The following is a 15,833-nucleotide window of genomic DNA, read 5'->3' as shown; positions in this document are numbered from 1 at the left end:
GCATGAGGGATATATAATTGGAGCTTAATCTTCAGAATACAATAGTCTGATTTTTGAAATGACCCCATTCCCTTTTCAGCAGCAGAGCAGTACAGAAAGAAGTAAGCTATCTACTGCAAATAAAGAAAAGGCAGGACATTGGGAATATCTGGAGGATGGGAGGAGAAGGCTATGATCAGCTCCTGGTGGCTGCATGATACACCCTGACATCCATAATGCCCTTGGCCATGGAATGAGGTTGGAGGACAAATTAAAAGGAAAAGAAAAGTCACTTACAGTATATACAACCCTGTGATCTATTTGAGTTTGGTTATACTGCTTATAGCTGAAATCTCCATTATTCCATGTGATGATGATAAAACAATTTCCATAATAAGACCATTTTTTTAATGAATCCGCCCTTCCACTATAAAGGACATGGTGCCAAATTTCTTATTCTTTTGTTAAGCATTCATTAGCTGATAACAGTCCAGCACTGTGCTAGGCACTCAGAATGTACAAAGAAATGAGCAGAATCCCTGCTTTCAAGCTGTTCATACTGTGATAGGAGAAATAGCAGCTGAAGCTTGCAAACCCACACTCTCTCTGCCCTCTCCCTCTCCTCTCTTCCCCTTCACCCAGCCCCCCATAAAATCTCTTGGTTGAATTTCAGTCAGGGGTGAGTCACTTACCTTTCATTTCCTCCTTCATGAATTCTTCACCAAGGACGCAGGACACAGGAAGAAAAAGGACTGTGGTGCCAGCCAGTCTGGATTCAAATCCTGACTCTGCCCAGCTCTCTGGGATTTTGGGTAAGTTACTTAATCCTTCTGTGACTCAAGATTCTTCCACTGCAAAGTGGGGATATAACTGCACCTACTCCATGGGGTTATGGTGAGGAAAAATAAATTAAGTCACATAAAAAAAGAGAAATAGCAAACAGTTGCAAAATATAATAGGTAATATGGGACTAGGTAGAAGGGCACAATTAATTCTGCCTTGGTGAATAGGAAGGGCATAAGAAAGAGGCCTCTGAGTTCTATCTGGCTAGATATTTTTAAATCAAATGATAGCTTTTCTTTCATGTTGAGTATAAAACAATTAGAGAAAATTTAGAAATGGAATTAAATTTTTAAGGCTGAGCTAATCAGGAAAAAAACAAATCTTTTAGAAAGCTCAAATTCATTCATTCATTTTAGTAAATTATGTATATTGCCTCCACCTCATGCAGATTCCAATAATAAAGCAGAATCCTTGCCCAAGGAGCCTTTAGGTTGGTAGATGATATCAATCACAACACAATGTGAAAAGTGTCATGAAAAAGTAAGCACAGGGTGATCTGGAAGCACCTGGATTCAATCTAATCTGGGTAGACTGAAGACACAAATTTACATTATTAGGTTAGCATCATATTTAGCACTGTCTTATTGTGTATTTAATATTTCAAAATTTTGAGTGAAATGAGAAGCTCCCGGAGATACATGTCTAACTTTGCAAATGCACAAAAATACACTGTGGACATATCATGAAACTTCCCATAATTTGCCTGAATTTTCCACTCCACCTGCTTCCCCTTGACAAAAGGGGGATCTCAAAGGGTTGTCCTGGTCAGATTCGGGTGGCGGGGATGCTGCTGATGCTACAGCAGTCACAGAGGCAGTTTGAAGTAATGTTTCAGTTCTTTTTGCTCTTTTGAGTCCAGTTTTGTGCTATCTCTGAATACGCGAAGAAGGCCTTAAAAATTGGGATGGCACTTCCCAAAGGAACCCTTACCAGGCCGGTGTGGAGAAGGGCATACTGAACAGTCCCGATATGGCTTCATACTTTATTGTGAGCTCCTAACAACTTTTATCAATTCAGATGATGAGACGAGTTCATACACTGAACAACTGGCAACCTGCTTGAGGGCAACTAATACTCTGAGCAAGCAAAAGCACCGGAGCTCCCTCCCAGCGCAAGCGCACTGCTCTTCCTCAGCTTGCCAGTTCCGGGGGGGGGGGGGGAGGGTCCTCTGAAAATTCGGGTCTCAACGCTCAGGAACGTGCCGTTGGCGCCTCCATTTCTAGTTCCCCTTTCCCTTCGGGAACTCCAATGGCTAGCACCGCACCGTACTTGGCACGCAGTGCTCAACCAATAGTGGTTGAAAGAACACACAGGAAATTAACTTTCTGGTCCAGCCCTCAACACCGCCCTGTGCCCTGTGCCACAGAGTCCTCCAGAGTCGAAGGTGCTCTGAGGAGAGGCGGACTGTGTTCTAACCCTCACATCTCGGCCTCCTGAACGACCCTCGAAGCCCCCTCTCCTTTGCCCCGGCCCCCAGGTTGCGTTTCGGTGGCGACCACTCCCCGCGGCCGGAAGCCGGGCGCCGCCACGCGCTGCAAATGCCTGCGCGGCAACCGTGGGCGGTTGGTCCGGCAGCCGGCGAGTTTTACCTGTCCGCAAGAGTTCCTGAGGCCCTGCGTCTGGCGCGTCGCCCAAAGGGCGCCTCGCCCGGCGTCTTTCCCATTCTTTAGGTTCTTTGAGCCTGGTTTGGTGGGTCTCTCCTTCCCGCGGCGCAGCGGAGCGCTGGCTGCGTGGCAGAGATGAGCTCGACGCCCGGGCTGCCGACGCCCGGGGCCTCGCTGACCCTGCGGGTGTCCTTCGTAGATGTGCATCCCGAGGTGATCCCGGTGCAGCTATGGGGACTGGTGGGCCAGCGGCGGGAAGAGTACGTGCGGTTGAGCCGGGAGATCCAGGAAGCTGCAGCCACGCGCGGCCCGTGGGCGCTGGGCGGCGCCACAGCCTCGCCCGGCGAGCTGTGCCTGGTGCAGGTGGGACTCCTGTGGCACCGCTGCCGCGTGGTCAGCCGCCAGGCGCAGGAAAGCCGCGTCTTTCTGCTGGATGAAGGCCGCACCATCACGGCCGGCGCGGGTTCGCTGGCGCCCGGGCGTAGCGAGTTCTTCCACCTGCCCTCAGAGGTGCTGGGCTGCGTGCTGGCCGGCTTAGTGCCGGCGGGCGGCGGCGGCACCGGCGGGGGCGAGCCGCAGCACTGGTCGTCCAGTGCCGTGGACTTCCTTAGCAACCTGCAGGGCAAGGAGGCGCAGGGACGGGTGCTGGACGTGCTGCTCCAACATCGCCTGGTCCTTCTGGAGGTCCCGGCTGTGTTCCAGCAGATGCAGGAGCTCAACCTGGCGCGGCAGGTGCCAGACAGTCTCTTCCGCTCCCTGCTCAAGCGCTACCTGACGACTGCAGGCGTGGGCCCCGGGACCCCGGTTCTTCCGCGAGTCCTGCCCAAGCAAGAGCAGCCTGGCCTGGATTACTTCTATCCCCAGCTGCAGCTGGGCGTGACAGAGCCTGTAGTGGTCACCCAAGTATGTCATCCCCACCGCATTCATTGCCAACTCCGGAGCCTATCGCAGGAGATTCACCGCCTCTCTGAGAGCATGGCCCAGGTATACCGGGGTTCCCTGGGGACAGGGGATGAGAACTCTACCAGTACTACCTGGGAGGAGAGGGAGGAGAGCCCAGATAAGCCAGGCTCTCCATGTGCATCCTGTGGATTGGATGGACATTGGTACAGGGCGCTCTTGCTTGAGACTTTTCGACCACATCGCTGTGCCCAGGTGCTTCATGTAGACTATGGAAGAAAGGAATTAGTGAGTTGTAGTAGCCTTCGGTACTTGCTGCCTGAATATTTTCGAATGCCTGTGGTGACCTACCCTTGTGCCTTGTATGGACTCTGGGACGGTGGGAGAGGCTGGTCTCGGTCACAAGTCGGTGACCTGAAGGCGCTGATACTGGGCCAAGCAGTGAATGCAAAGATTGAATTTTATTGTTCCTTTGAGCATGTGTATTATGTCACCCTGTATGGAGAAGATGGGATTAATCTTAACGGTGTATTTGGAGTACAGTCATGTTGCCTGGCTGACAGATTCCTTCAGAGCCAAGGAACAGAGGAGGAAGAGGAGGGAGAAGAACCAGACCCAGTGCTACAGTCTCAGTCCCCGGCAGAAGAAGTAGATGAAGAGGTTTCACTCCCAGCCTTAAGATCTATCAAGTTGAAGATGAATGCCTTCTATGATGCCCAGGTAGAGTTTGTTAAGAGTCCCTCTGAGTTTTGGATTAGGTTGAGGAAACACAATGGCACCTTCAGCAAGCTTATGAGAAGAATGTGCAGTTTCTATTCTTCTGCCAGTAAGCTGGATGGTGTGGTTTTGAAACCTGAACCTGATGACCTTTGCTGTGTTAAATGGAAAGAAAATGGCTACTATCGGGCCATGGTCACCAAATTAGATGACAAGAGTGTGGATGTATTCCTAGTTGACCGAGGCAATTCAGAAAATGTGGACTGGTATGATGTAAGGATGCTGCTTCCTCAGTTTAGGCGGCTACCAGCCTTGGCTCTAAGATGCACCCTTGCCGATATCTGGCCTTTGGGGAAAACCTGGAGCCAAGAAGCAATTTCCTTTTTTAAAAAGACTGTACTCCACAAAGAATTGGTTATCCATATCCTTGATAAGCAGGATCATCAATATGTTATAGAGATTCTTGATGAATCTAGAGCAGGGGAAGAAAACATTAGTAAGGTAATTGCTCAAGCTGGATATGCCAAGTATCAGGAATTTGAAACAAAAGAAAATATTGTAGTAAATGCTCACTCCCCAGGGCATGCTTCAAATCATTTTATTGCTGAAAACAAAATATCGTCTGCCAAGAAGGTAGAAGAACAGAAAGCTGAGAAAGAAAAAACCATCTCTGTTTCAGAAGCTTTAACTGATAAAACAATTGTTACAAATATCTCAGCTGGACAAGCGGAACAGGAAAAAGAGAAAAAAGCCCCTGTTTATTCTCCCCTGACGCCAAATTTCTTGAAAATTAAACCAGGCTCTTCTTATAAAGAAGAGCTGGAAGTTGGAAGTACAGTAGAAGTCAAAGTGTCTTATGTTGAAAACCCTGGCTATTTCTGGTGTCAACTGACCAGGAACACTCAAGGCCTTAGAACTTTAATGTGTGATATTGAGGACTACTGCAAAAATACCATGACTCTTCACCAGGGAACCACACCTGCTTGTTTGGCAAAGCGAACAGCAAGTGGTAAATGGTCCAGAGCTCTGATTAGTGGGACCCAATCTTCAGAGCACGTCAAAGTAATATTTGTAGATTATGGAGACAAAGATACTATTTCTGTGAAGAATCTTTATTCAATTAGTGATGAGTTTCTCAAGGTTAAAGCTCAGGCTTTTAGGTGCAGTCTTTATAATTTAATTCAACCATCTGGTGAAAATCCCTTTGTTTGGGATGAAAAGGCAATACAAGCTTTTAGTGAATTTGTAGACAGTGCATGGCAAAACAATTTAGAATTAAAATGCACAATATTTGCTTTGGCCTCAATACATGATGAAGAACTGTTTAATGTTGTGGATTTGCTAACACCCTTTCAGAGTGCATGTCATTTTTTGGTAGAAAAGAGACTAGCAAGACCAGTAAAACTTCAGAAGCCTCTGGAGTCCTCTGTTAAGCTACATTCCTACTACTATTCTACACATGATATGAAAATTGGAAGTGAGGATTCAGTGTATATAACACATGTTGATGACCCCTGGACATTTTATTGCCAGCTGGCAAGAAATGCAAATATTTTAGAACAGTTGTCATGTAGTATTACACAGTTAAGTAAAATTTTGCTGAATTTAAAAACATCTCCCTTGATCCCTGGAACCTTGTGCCTTGCCAAGTACACTGATGGAAACTGGTACAGAGGGATAGTAATAGAAAAAGAGCCAACTAAAGTCTTCTTTGTTGACTTTGGGAATATTTACATAACAAGTGACAATCTGCTCTCAATACCTCGTGATGCCTATGATGTTTTACTTTTGCCCATGCAAGCTGTTAAATGCTCATTGTCTGATATTCCCAGTAATATACCAGAAGAAGTTACAACATGGTTTCAGGAGACTGTTCTAGATAAGTCATTGAAGGCCTTGGTTGTAGCAAAAGATCCAGATGGACGTCTGATTATAGAGCTATATGATGATAGTATTCAAATTAATGCTAATATTAATGAGAAGTTAGGGCTACTCGGCTACAAAAATCGAACCAGGAAGAAAAAGAAAGAGAATGAAACACTTCCTTCTACACCTGGAACTCTTGAAGAAAAAAATGAAAATATGACATCACCCACAGACCATTTAAGTAAGACAGGAGAGAACAAATTATGCAGCATGGAGATTTTTGGAGAAGGATGCAAACCTAAGATCAGCTCAGCATGTAAGGAGCTCAAACGTTTACAAAGTTCAACAAAGACAAACTTAGTCACTCCGTATCAGGACTCTGTAGGAAACAAAAGTAATCAAGTGTTTTCTTTAACAAGAGAAAAGAAAGAAGAAATCTTTGCAGAGCCATCTTTGAAAGCCACAAAACTAGAAGCCACTCTTCCAGAGAGAAGAATAGGAGATGCTTGTAACAAAGATTTGCCTCTAAAATTTTGTGAGCTCCCACAGAAGATGATAATGCCTGGCTTTAAAACAACTGTGTATGTTTCACACATTAATGATCTTTCAGACTTTTATGTCCAGCTAACCGAAGATGAAGCTGAGCTCAATCGTCTTTCTGAGAGATTAAATGATGTCAAAACGAGGCCCCAATATCATACGGGGCCACCTGTGCAAAGTGGAGATATGATATGTGCTGTTTTCCCAGAAGACAACTTATGGTATCGTGCTGTGGTCAAGGAACAACAACCCGATGACCTTCTCTCTGTACAATTCATAGATTATGGCAATGTTTCCATAGTTCACACTAACAAAATAGGTAGGCTTGACCTGGTTAATGCACTGTTACCAGGATTATGCATCCATTGCTCTTTAAGGGGACTTTGGGTTCCTGACATTGTCAACTCAAAGGAGATAGTGCATCACTTTTCCCAAAGGACTGATGAGGCTCAAGTAAGATGTGAATTTGTTAAATTTCAAGATAGATGGGAAGTTATTCTTGCTGATGAACGTGGGATCATATCAGAAGATATGCTTAGCAGATGTGCTTTCAGTGAAAAATCTCAAATAGGACTTTCTACCCAAATAGTTAAAGGTGACTGTTCAAAGTCTGCTAAGAAATCCAACAGTGACACCTCAGTATTTCTTAACTGGTATAATCCAAAAATGAAGATTGTGAGAGCTTATGCCACTGTGATAGATGGGCCTGAGTATTTTTGGTGTCAGTTTGCTGACACTGAGAAACTTCAGTATTTAGAAGCAGAAGTGCAAACCAGGGCAAAGCAAGTAATAGATTGGAGAGATCGTATCACATGTCCTCACATTGGAGATCCTTGTATAGTAAAATATAGAGAAGATGGACATTATTATAGAGCACTTATCACTAATATTTGTGATGATTATCTTGCATCAGTGAGGCTCGTGGACTTTGGAAACGCGGAAGACTGTGTGGAGCCAAAAGCACTCTGGAACATGCCCTCTGACCTTTTGTCGGTTCCCATGCAAGCTTTTCCATGTTGCCTTTCAGGATTCAATATTTCAGAAGGTATATGTCCTCAAGAGGGAAATGATTACTTTTATGATATAGTAACAGAAGATGTGTTGGAAATAACAATATTAGAAATCAAAAGGGATGTTTGTGATATCCCTTTAGCTATCGTTGACTTGAAAAGCAAAGGTGAAAGTATTAATGAGAAAATGAAGAAATATTCTAAGAGTAGTATGGCCAAGAGTGATTTACCATATGAAAGAAATGGCCCAGAGATAAAGGGATCCCTGGCAATTCCCAGTCCTGATATTGGACTTAAGAAAACAAGTATCAAAGCCATACAAGATAAAACATTATATGTGGAATCACGGACAGATGAACTTGCTGAAAGAATTGAAAAAGAATTAAGCATTATTGAAAACAAGGCAAGTAAGTTCTATGACCTTGGAAGTGATAACATTTTTGAAGTTTTTGAAAAGTCTTGCAAAGACAAAATTGGTGCTGAGGTGCTGGAAGGTGAAGTAGAGTGCCATTTTGTTGACAAAGCCAAGTTTAATGATCCGTACCTAATTACAGGATTTAACACATTATTACCACCTAATGAAACAAAGGAGATGCTAGAACTGAATTCACTTGAGGTGCCACTTTCCCCTGATGATGAATCCAAAGAATTCTTAGAACTAGAATCCATTGAGTTACAGCATTCTCTAGTTGGGGATGATGACAAAGAGGAGCTATGTCTGGTTCCCCCGATTGTACCTCTCTCCCAAAGCGATGACACAGAAATCACTCTGGAGCCTTTCACAGTGCAACTTCCCCTCGACTGTGAAACTGAGACACAGCCAGAACTAGAACTACCTACAGCCCAGCTGTCTCTGGATGACAACACTAATGCTTTGTCCTTAAGAGTGAGTCAGAAAGGCCAAGAATCAAGATGTGCAGAGGACATGAGAAGGTCAAGTGCAGAGTCTTTTGATGACCAGCACAGAGTACCATTGCATCTACTTGGAAAGAATTGTGACCCCAAAATGCACGTTGAAATGAGTATGTTAGAAGAACTTCCAGAATGTAAAAACAAAAACAGAGGTGCCATTTCATCATTGATACCTTTGTTCTCTGAAGAAGAATCCAGAGACGGAAGGAAACATAATAACTCTTCACCACATCATACCTTGGGTAAGGGGACTTGTTTTCTTTCAGTTTAAGGTTTGATTTACTGTCTTCAGAAGTCCTGATTTATTTATCTACTTATTTATTTTATACCAGGGATTGAACCCAGGGGTGCTCAACCTCTAAGCTGCATCCCCAGCCCTTTTTATTTTTTATTTTGAGACAGGGTCTAAGTTGCTGAGGCTGGCTTTGAACTTGTGATCCAAACCTTCTGCCTCAGCCTCCTGAGCCACTGGGATTATAGGTAAGAGAAGTGAGTCAGATTTGGTTTTTATGGAAGGGCATTTTAAATAAGAAAAATTGGGTGTGAAATCAGTGTAAATTATTGTATGCTAAAATATTAATTTTGAATTTAAAAATAAAATGCTTAAAAGCTATGTTCCTGAAAGATAAATCTCATTTAAAATGTAAGAAAATCATCTTACTGTTACCACCATTGCTGTACTTTCTTCTTTTATCTGCATAGTGTCTGTCTGCATACAGTTATAAAAATGAAATGCAGATTATACTATTATACAGTATTGAATCCTGCATTTTAATGTTTTTTTAGAGAGAGAGAAAGAATTTTTTTTTTTTTTGGTAGTTGGACACAACACAATGCCTTTATTTTTATGTGGCACTGAGAATTGAACCCGGGTCCTGCCCATGCTAGGCAAGCGCTCTACCGCTGAGCCACAATCTGGGCCCTGAATCCTGCATTTGAATCCCTTAAAATGCTTTCCGAATATTTTAATTGCATGGTATGGCATCCTGTGGGTGTGTCTTATCTTATGTAATTATTAGCCTCTCATTAGCCATTTCTTTCCATTGTCACACTATACACTAGCTGTGTCATATTGTGATACAGATCTGCTGGCAACATGCTGCTTTGATGTAAGAATGGCTGTGAAAACCATAGACAACACCACTGGTAATAAAAGTCCCACTTTCAATAGTAATTTTTAGTGTTAAAAATAAAATTCACTGTATGTGGTGGCACACCCCTGTAATCCCAGAAGCTGTGGAGGCTAAGGCAGGAGGATTGCAAATTCAAAGGCAGCCTCAGCAATTTAGCAAGGTCCTGAGCAACTTATTAAGACTCTGTCTCAAAATGAAAAATAAAAAGATCTGGGGATGTGTCTCAGTGGTTAAGTGCCTCTGGTTTCAATTCCTAGTGAAAGAAAGAAAGGAAGGAAGGAGGTAGGGAGGGAGGGAAGTTAGTTCACATTACATCCTTCTGCTGATTTTTTTTTTTTTAAGGAAAGCAGTAGGGATTATCTGGGGAGGCAGCAGTGGAAGAATTTTAAATAATATTTAAAATAAATTGAGGAAAAGAGAGAGCTTATTATCACCACATAGTGATTTCATGATACTGATTACGTAGGAGAAATAACCATAGATTAGAAAAGTACTTTCCTTGTATATTTCACATTAAGGAATCAAGAGGTATACCTTGAGTTTTATCCTATTCAATTTGGCAGCTCAACCACCACGGAACACCTACACTCTGAAAGGATTTTCTGTTGGGTCCAAATGTGTTGTGTGGTCAAGTCTAAGAAATACATGGTCTAAATGTGAGATTTTGGAAATAGCTGAAGAAGGCACAAGGGTAAGTGAGATTTAAATAGTTTTATCTCAAAATACACTTGCAGGTTGTTAAGGAATTTAATGAACTACAGAATACAATTGGTAGATGTTTACTTGCTTGTTCCCTTGATAATTTGATGTAATAAGGGAGTCATCTATAAGATTATAAATATCCATCTATAAGAATCCTAGAAAGAATCATTCAGCCCACTTTGTCTCCCATAACTCAAAAATTCTATAGTCCCAAGTTCCATACATTGCACTTCTTAATCTCTTTTTTGGAACTGTTTATACCCAATGCCTCTATATTAGGTAAATTCCTCATTTCACAACTACATCACTTGAATAATCTTCCATTTGATTTACTTCTTGTCTTTCAATTCATTGTCCACACTACTATTATGAATTGATCAAGGCAAATCCAACCAATTATTTTTGTACAAAACTTTTTAGGGACTTCCATTTGATTGTGTTTTTCCTGCAATCTGAAAACCACCTGTATCAGAATCACCTGGTGTGCTTTTTAAATTGTCGATTACAGTTCTATTTTGCCTGTATTCCCACTCATTCCCCAAATGGTTAATTCCAGTTTAAAGATTTACTGTAGCTATCACCTCATCTAGGAAGCATTCACTGAAATTATTTCCTAAATGTCCCTTCATCTTCAGACCCCCTTCATAAAAAAAGAACTTTATGCATTTCATGTATTATATTCTTGCACATAAACATATAGAGCAGACCTCTAGAGTCTGGACACTTGAGCTCTACATTTTATTCATGGTTGATCTTCAGATGTTTACTCAGTATGTATTTGAACTGAAGGATCACTGAGTTTGAAACTCAAGATTGAAACTGGTTTAAAACAGTCATTTTCGTTATCTTGCAAAATGTCTCATTTTAAGGATTGCTGTGGAACATAAATCACCACTTTTTACTAAACTTCGTTTTCTCTTGTAGGTTTTGAACCTTTCCAATAGTGTGGAGGAGATAGTGAACCCTGAAGACGTTTGGAATGGCATACCCAAATTGGACAGGAGTCCATCTGAGGTATGGAATTCTGTAAACATTAATTAATGAGAGCTCTGTAATGAACTATTTCTAAAGCCCTTGTGTGAAGAAAAATGAAGGAAAAAAATTACTGTAAGAACAACTGTTAAAAAAAAACAATAACAAAACCAGTGTTCATGAACTTGATGCCAAGTTTTATTTTGGGGGAATTAGTTATTAATATTTTACTCCTTGATTTTCATTTTGAGGGCTAAAGAATAAAAATTATTTGATGTTTGTGACTCTTCTGATGCAAAAAAAATCTGGGAAATATGGCAAAATTTAAAATGAGAAAGTAACAATCACCAATAACATATCCATTCAAGGAAAAATAGATTATTATTCAGTTTGTTTAGACCCGGTTGATTTTACAGTGCATATACTTATATATTCTGTTCTTCATTTAGGACTATATGGTGAGCAGTTTCTCTTACTGCTACGATGTGTCTGGGCATTTGAATTTATCCTGTATGCTTCACAGTCTTTGTCTTCTTGGTCCAATATCTGGTCATCTCAGGGTTTGCATCTGCCTGATGTTTTTTTCCCAGGGAAAAGGTCGGCTATCTGTGGTTCTTTGTATGTTGAGTAATTCTGGATCACATTTTGAACATTTTGAGTCTTTTGTTTTAAGACTTCGATTCTGCTAAAATCTTCTGGAGAATGTTGAATTTTTTTGTCTTAGCAGGTGATTAACCCAATCAGGTTCACACCTGTCTCTCATTCAGTAGTTGGTGATTCCCATGTCAATCAGTTCCATTTTCAAAACCTTGACTGTGTTGTTCAGTATATAGGTCACTCAGCAGTTAGATTGGGACTTGGCACTTTATATAGTGGCCAGTGGCTTCTTTGGTCTTATTCTGCCTAACATAGCTCAGGGGTGATCTTACGTCTTTCATTAGTTCGTATATGGTATTAGGGGTTAAATTTTCCCAAATCATTTCCTCTATACCTTCTGGCTCCAAGGGTTCTCTTTTATTCAGCTCCTCAGAGGCCTGTTTTTTTGGGGTCCCCTAACCAGAAAGCACACAGACCTGCAGTTCTGTTTGGAGTGATAGTGATGAGAGAGAAAGAGAAAATAAGAATTCCTTCCTCCTGCTCTAAAGATAACAGAAGCCCTTTTCTGGTTCTGCTGCCCAGGGAGACAGGGCTTCTTTCACATTTTCAGGCATCTGCATTACCACTCTTGTCACCAGGTGGTTATCAGGTGCGACCAGAAGACAAATAAGGGGAAAAAAACATAGAGGAATTTCCCACCATTCCCTATTTTGTAGCATTCAAGGGCCCTTTTCTGTAATTTCTGGCTAGAAATATGGGATTTCTCTCAGTTTTGCCGTCCATTCAGCTGGGCAGTTTTAATTCAGCACTTTCTCAGGTTGAACCATCATATAAAGATGTGAAAAAAGAAAAAGAAAAGCCTGTGAAACTCACCCTTATTGTGAACTGTTTTTCAGATTTTTACTTTAGATGTCAATCCACCTGTTCCTGTTTGCCTTTGAGAGTTCTCAAATGTTTGCTTTTTTAATTCTGCCCCGAATTTTTCATTGTAATGAGTGAAAGAGAGGCTACAGTAAGTTTGCTCCATCTCAGCTGTAGCCAGAAGGCTGCAAATGTATTTAATAATTGCATGACATTCATGAGCCATAAAATAAATTATACTGTTTCTCTTAACTATCCATCAAAAATAATGGAAAATTCACCTCTTTTGTCAACTACATTTTTGTTTCCTTATCAAAGTTAACAGCCTGCTAAACTTTTTGCATCAATATTTACTAATGCTTTCTTTTATATTCTGATTATCTCTATTAATTTTGAAGAATCCACAGTCAAAGAAAGATTATATATATATATATATATATATATATATATATATATATATATATATATGTATATATATATATATATACATACACATACATACATACACACACACACACACACATACAGGATTCTAGTTGGATAAAGTACCTATACATGCCAAAGAGAAAAAACTAGTTAGGATTATGTAAAACTAAAGTGCATATGTACATATTTAAGCATTTAAGTACATATATGTATGTATTATTCAAGTACATACTTTTACAGTTTAAATAGCATGTATATTTTATGTCTACTTAATACTCACATATATTTACATATATATATATATATACACACACACACACACACACACACACACACACACACACACACACTGGTGTTAAGCCAGTAAGCATATATGTAAAAACTACTTATGAGTAAGGCTTTCCAATTTTTTATTTGATTATTAATGGAATTTAAATGAGCCTTTCCTCAAATTTGAGGGAGCCTTAAATAAGAATACACATCTTCAAATGAAATAGTTTTCCTTAAAAAGTGAATATTATGAGGTATTGCAGCTTTTTATGACATATTAAATCATTATGATCTCCATGTCCTTCTGATTATATTTTTAAGGAATTCTTAAAACCTGGACTATTTCATTTTGTCATAAGAAAATGTCTCAGGAATCAGTTTCTGTATCACATCAAGCATGCACATGATACTATTAGTTTTGAAAGGAGCATCAGAGTACTATTCCTCTTCACTGGGTCATTAATCATCTGTGACACTCAGTGGACAGTAGTGGCCCCTTGAGCAGTGATGTCTCTCCTTCCCTCACCAAAGACTGATGTCATCAGGGGTCTGGGAGCTCAAGCTTGGAAAAGGGTACCAGTGGAGACGTTCCAGAAACATGAGTAGTCAAAAAATAGGAACTGTACATGAGGCGATTCTTCACTATAAAACCAGATTGTCATAATTTTAAAAGAAATACTTTTTGTTTACCTTTTTTGTTATGGCTTATCTATGATCCTGTTTCTGATTTAAACTACTTTGTACTTTCATTTGAAAATTGGTTGTAATTCAAAGGTTCCTTTTGTTAGGCTGTATTCCACACCCTGGGAAAAGATCTTTACTTCATGTCATCAGATGATACCACATTTAAAGGTAACTCGTCTTTTTAAAAACAAAATACTTTTATTACCCAGCATTTTCCAAGTGTTTTAAAACACCATTATCCTGAGTCTGTCAATTTTCTTGAATGTGGTGGTGGTGGTGGTGGGGGTGTGTTGTGTGTTGTGTGTGTGGGGTGGGAAGGATTAGGTAAAAAATAAATTAGATATGTCTTTGGGGATAAAATAAGCATGAGGAAGATATTTTGAAATGTCAAAGGAATTTGTTGGTTGATTGAATTAATCTTGAAAGTTAAATTGTAGGTCTGGGTGAATTTATATTTTAAAGGAATTTAAGGGACTTTTCTTAGATTAATTATGTTCAAATGACCTCTGTATGTTAATCTTTTAAAATTTCTTCCTGAATTTTTAGTTTATCTATATGATAAAATCCAATTTGTTGTATGTTCTCAGTTAGTACACATTGCTGTTCATAAATAGCATATTGGTTCTTACAACTGAGACACATTCAGAATGAAATCAGCTCTTGGTGGATTTAGTATTAATTAAAAGCACACACTAGTCAAAAATAATGGAAGTCCTATTGGTTATTAGCCTTGTTAACCTCATTCTAGCAAAATATAAAATATACCCATTTTGTAATCTTTTAAAGAAACTTTTAAAAGTTTCTTTAAAAAGTGGGCAGGTTATATAATATCTTTGATAATATGTGTAGTGTGAGTACCAAAATACTAAAAATAAAATCATTTCTACAGGAATAATTCTCTGTAGTAATTACAACTTACCTTTTCCTCTACCACCTTTAGAGAACTTTAACTTTGTCATTGTAGAACTCATTTAAATGATTGTCTTGTTCTTAGGTTTGTTTTTTTTCTCAACTTAAGGTTGTTCTCATCTTGTTTCAGAAAAGGGGTCAGCAAGTGATGTGGATTTAAGTGTGGATCCCTAAGTGTGACTGGTCCAAAGCTGCTCGTGAACCAGTGGCATCTCATCCAGATCAAGTGTGTCTGAGGAAATAGAAGGCATTAACCACAGGAAGTTGTCATTTTGAAAACTGATATGTATCAAAATTAAACTATGTCTCAGGTTGATTGTACAGGGTATTTGTAGTGGGATTCTGTATGTATGGCTGGCTCTGGGATCTTTCCTCTGCTTTGAATTGTCTTGTGTTTTTATTCAGCTGGAAGATTTATTTTGCTGAACAATTTGCTAACATACCTATACTCAACATTTCAAAGGAACTGTTGGTACCTTTTCAATATAGTGTTTACATTAACACAGAAAAACATAGGTTTACGACAAGAACATTACACGATGCTACTTAGGAGGATGACTTTGTTGGTAGTGTCTCCTTCAGAATTTTTTTTTTTAATTTTAAAGCTTTGCCTTGTCTGTCTAGTTAAAAAATTTATTATTCTGTTTGAATTTGGAAGTATGCTAATATGACACAAAATTTGAATAAAGTTTATCCTTAAAAGCTGTGGTGGTCTCATTTCATTTCATTTCATCTATGGTTCCGTCTCTCCTCCCCTGTAATTGGCCGGGGAGAGAGGCTTAGTGATATTTAATGTTAGTTTTCATATTTAATGTTAGTTTTTGTGTATGAGTCACTCAGCTGGCACTTTAAAGTCATTTCCACATTTTAATCATCAACTCTGAGGGACATGTTTATTTTACCCATAT

The 15,833-nt window shown here is 40.0% G+C and overlaps 1 protein-coding gene across 3 annotated transcripts; it reads left to right on the top strand.

Moving 5' to 3' along the window:
• Nucleotides 1-2,015: 2,015 nt before the first annotated feature.
• Nucleotides 2,016-15,629, top strand: Tdrd6 (tudor domain containing 6). Of its 3 annotated transcripts, XR_013425126.1 has the most exons (6): nucleotides 2,016-8,613; nucleotides 10,068-10,195; nucleotides 11,131-11,220; nucleotides 11,628-12,787; nucleotides 14,121-14,184; nucleotides 15,056-15,074. XR_013425126.1 is itself a non-coding variant. In XM_005318860.4 (5 exons), exons 1-5 carry the CDS (start codon nucleotides 2,562-2,564, stop codon nucleotides 15,097-15,099), a joined length of 6,378 nt encoding a protein of 2,125 aa, XP_005318917.2. In that variant the 5' UTR covers nucleotides 2,018-2,561; the 3' UTR covers nucleotides 15,100-15,629. The 3 variants fall into 3 exon arrangements, 2 of the variants coding, with proteins under 2 accessions (XP_077876056.1, XP_005318917.2); XM_005318860.4 differs by lacking the exon at nucleotides 11,628-12,787 and having other exon boundaries at nucleotides 2,018-8,613; nucleotides 15,056-15,629; XM_078019930.1 differs by lacking the exons at nucleotides 14,121-14,184; nucleotides 15,056-15,074 and having other exon boundaries at nucleotides 11,628-13,033.
• Nucleotides 15,630-15,833: the final 204 nt, after the last annotated feature.

Source organism: Ictidomys tridecemlineatus, chromosome 8, assembly GCF_052094955.1.
Source record: "Ictidomys tridecemlineatus isolate mIctTri1 chromosome 8, mIctTri1.hap1, whole genome shotgun sequence".
Lineage (NCBI taxonomy): Eukaryota > Metazoa > Chordata > Mammalia > Rodentia > Sciuridae > Ictidomys > Ictidomys tridecemlineatus.
This window is presented reverse-complemented; position numbering and strand designations above follow the sequence as displayed.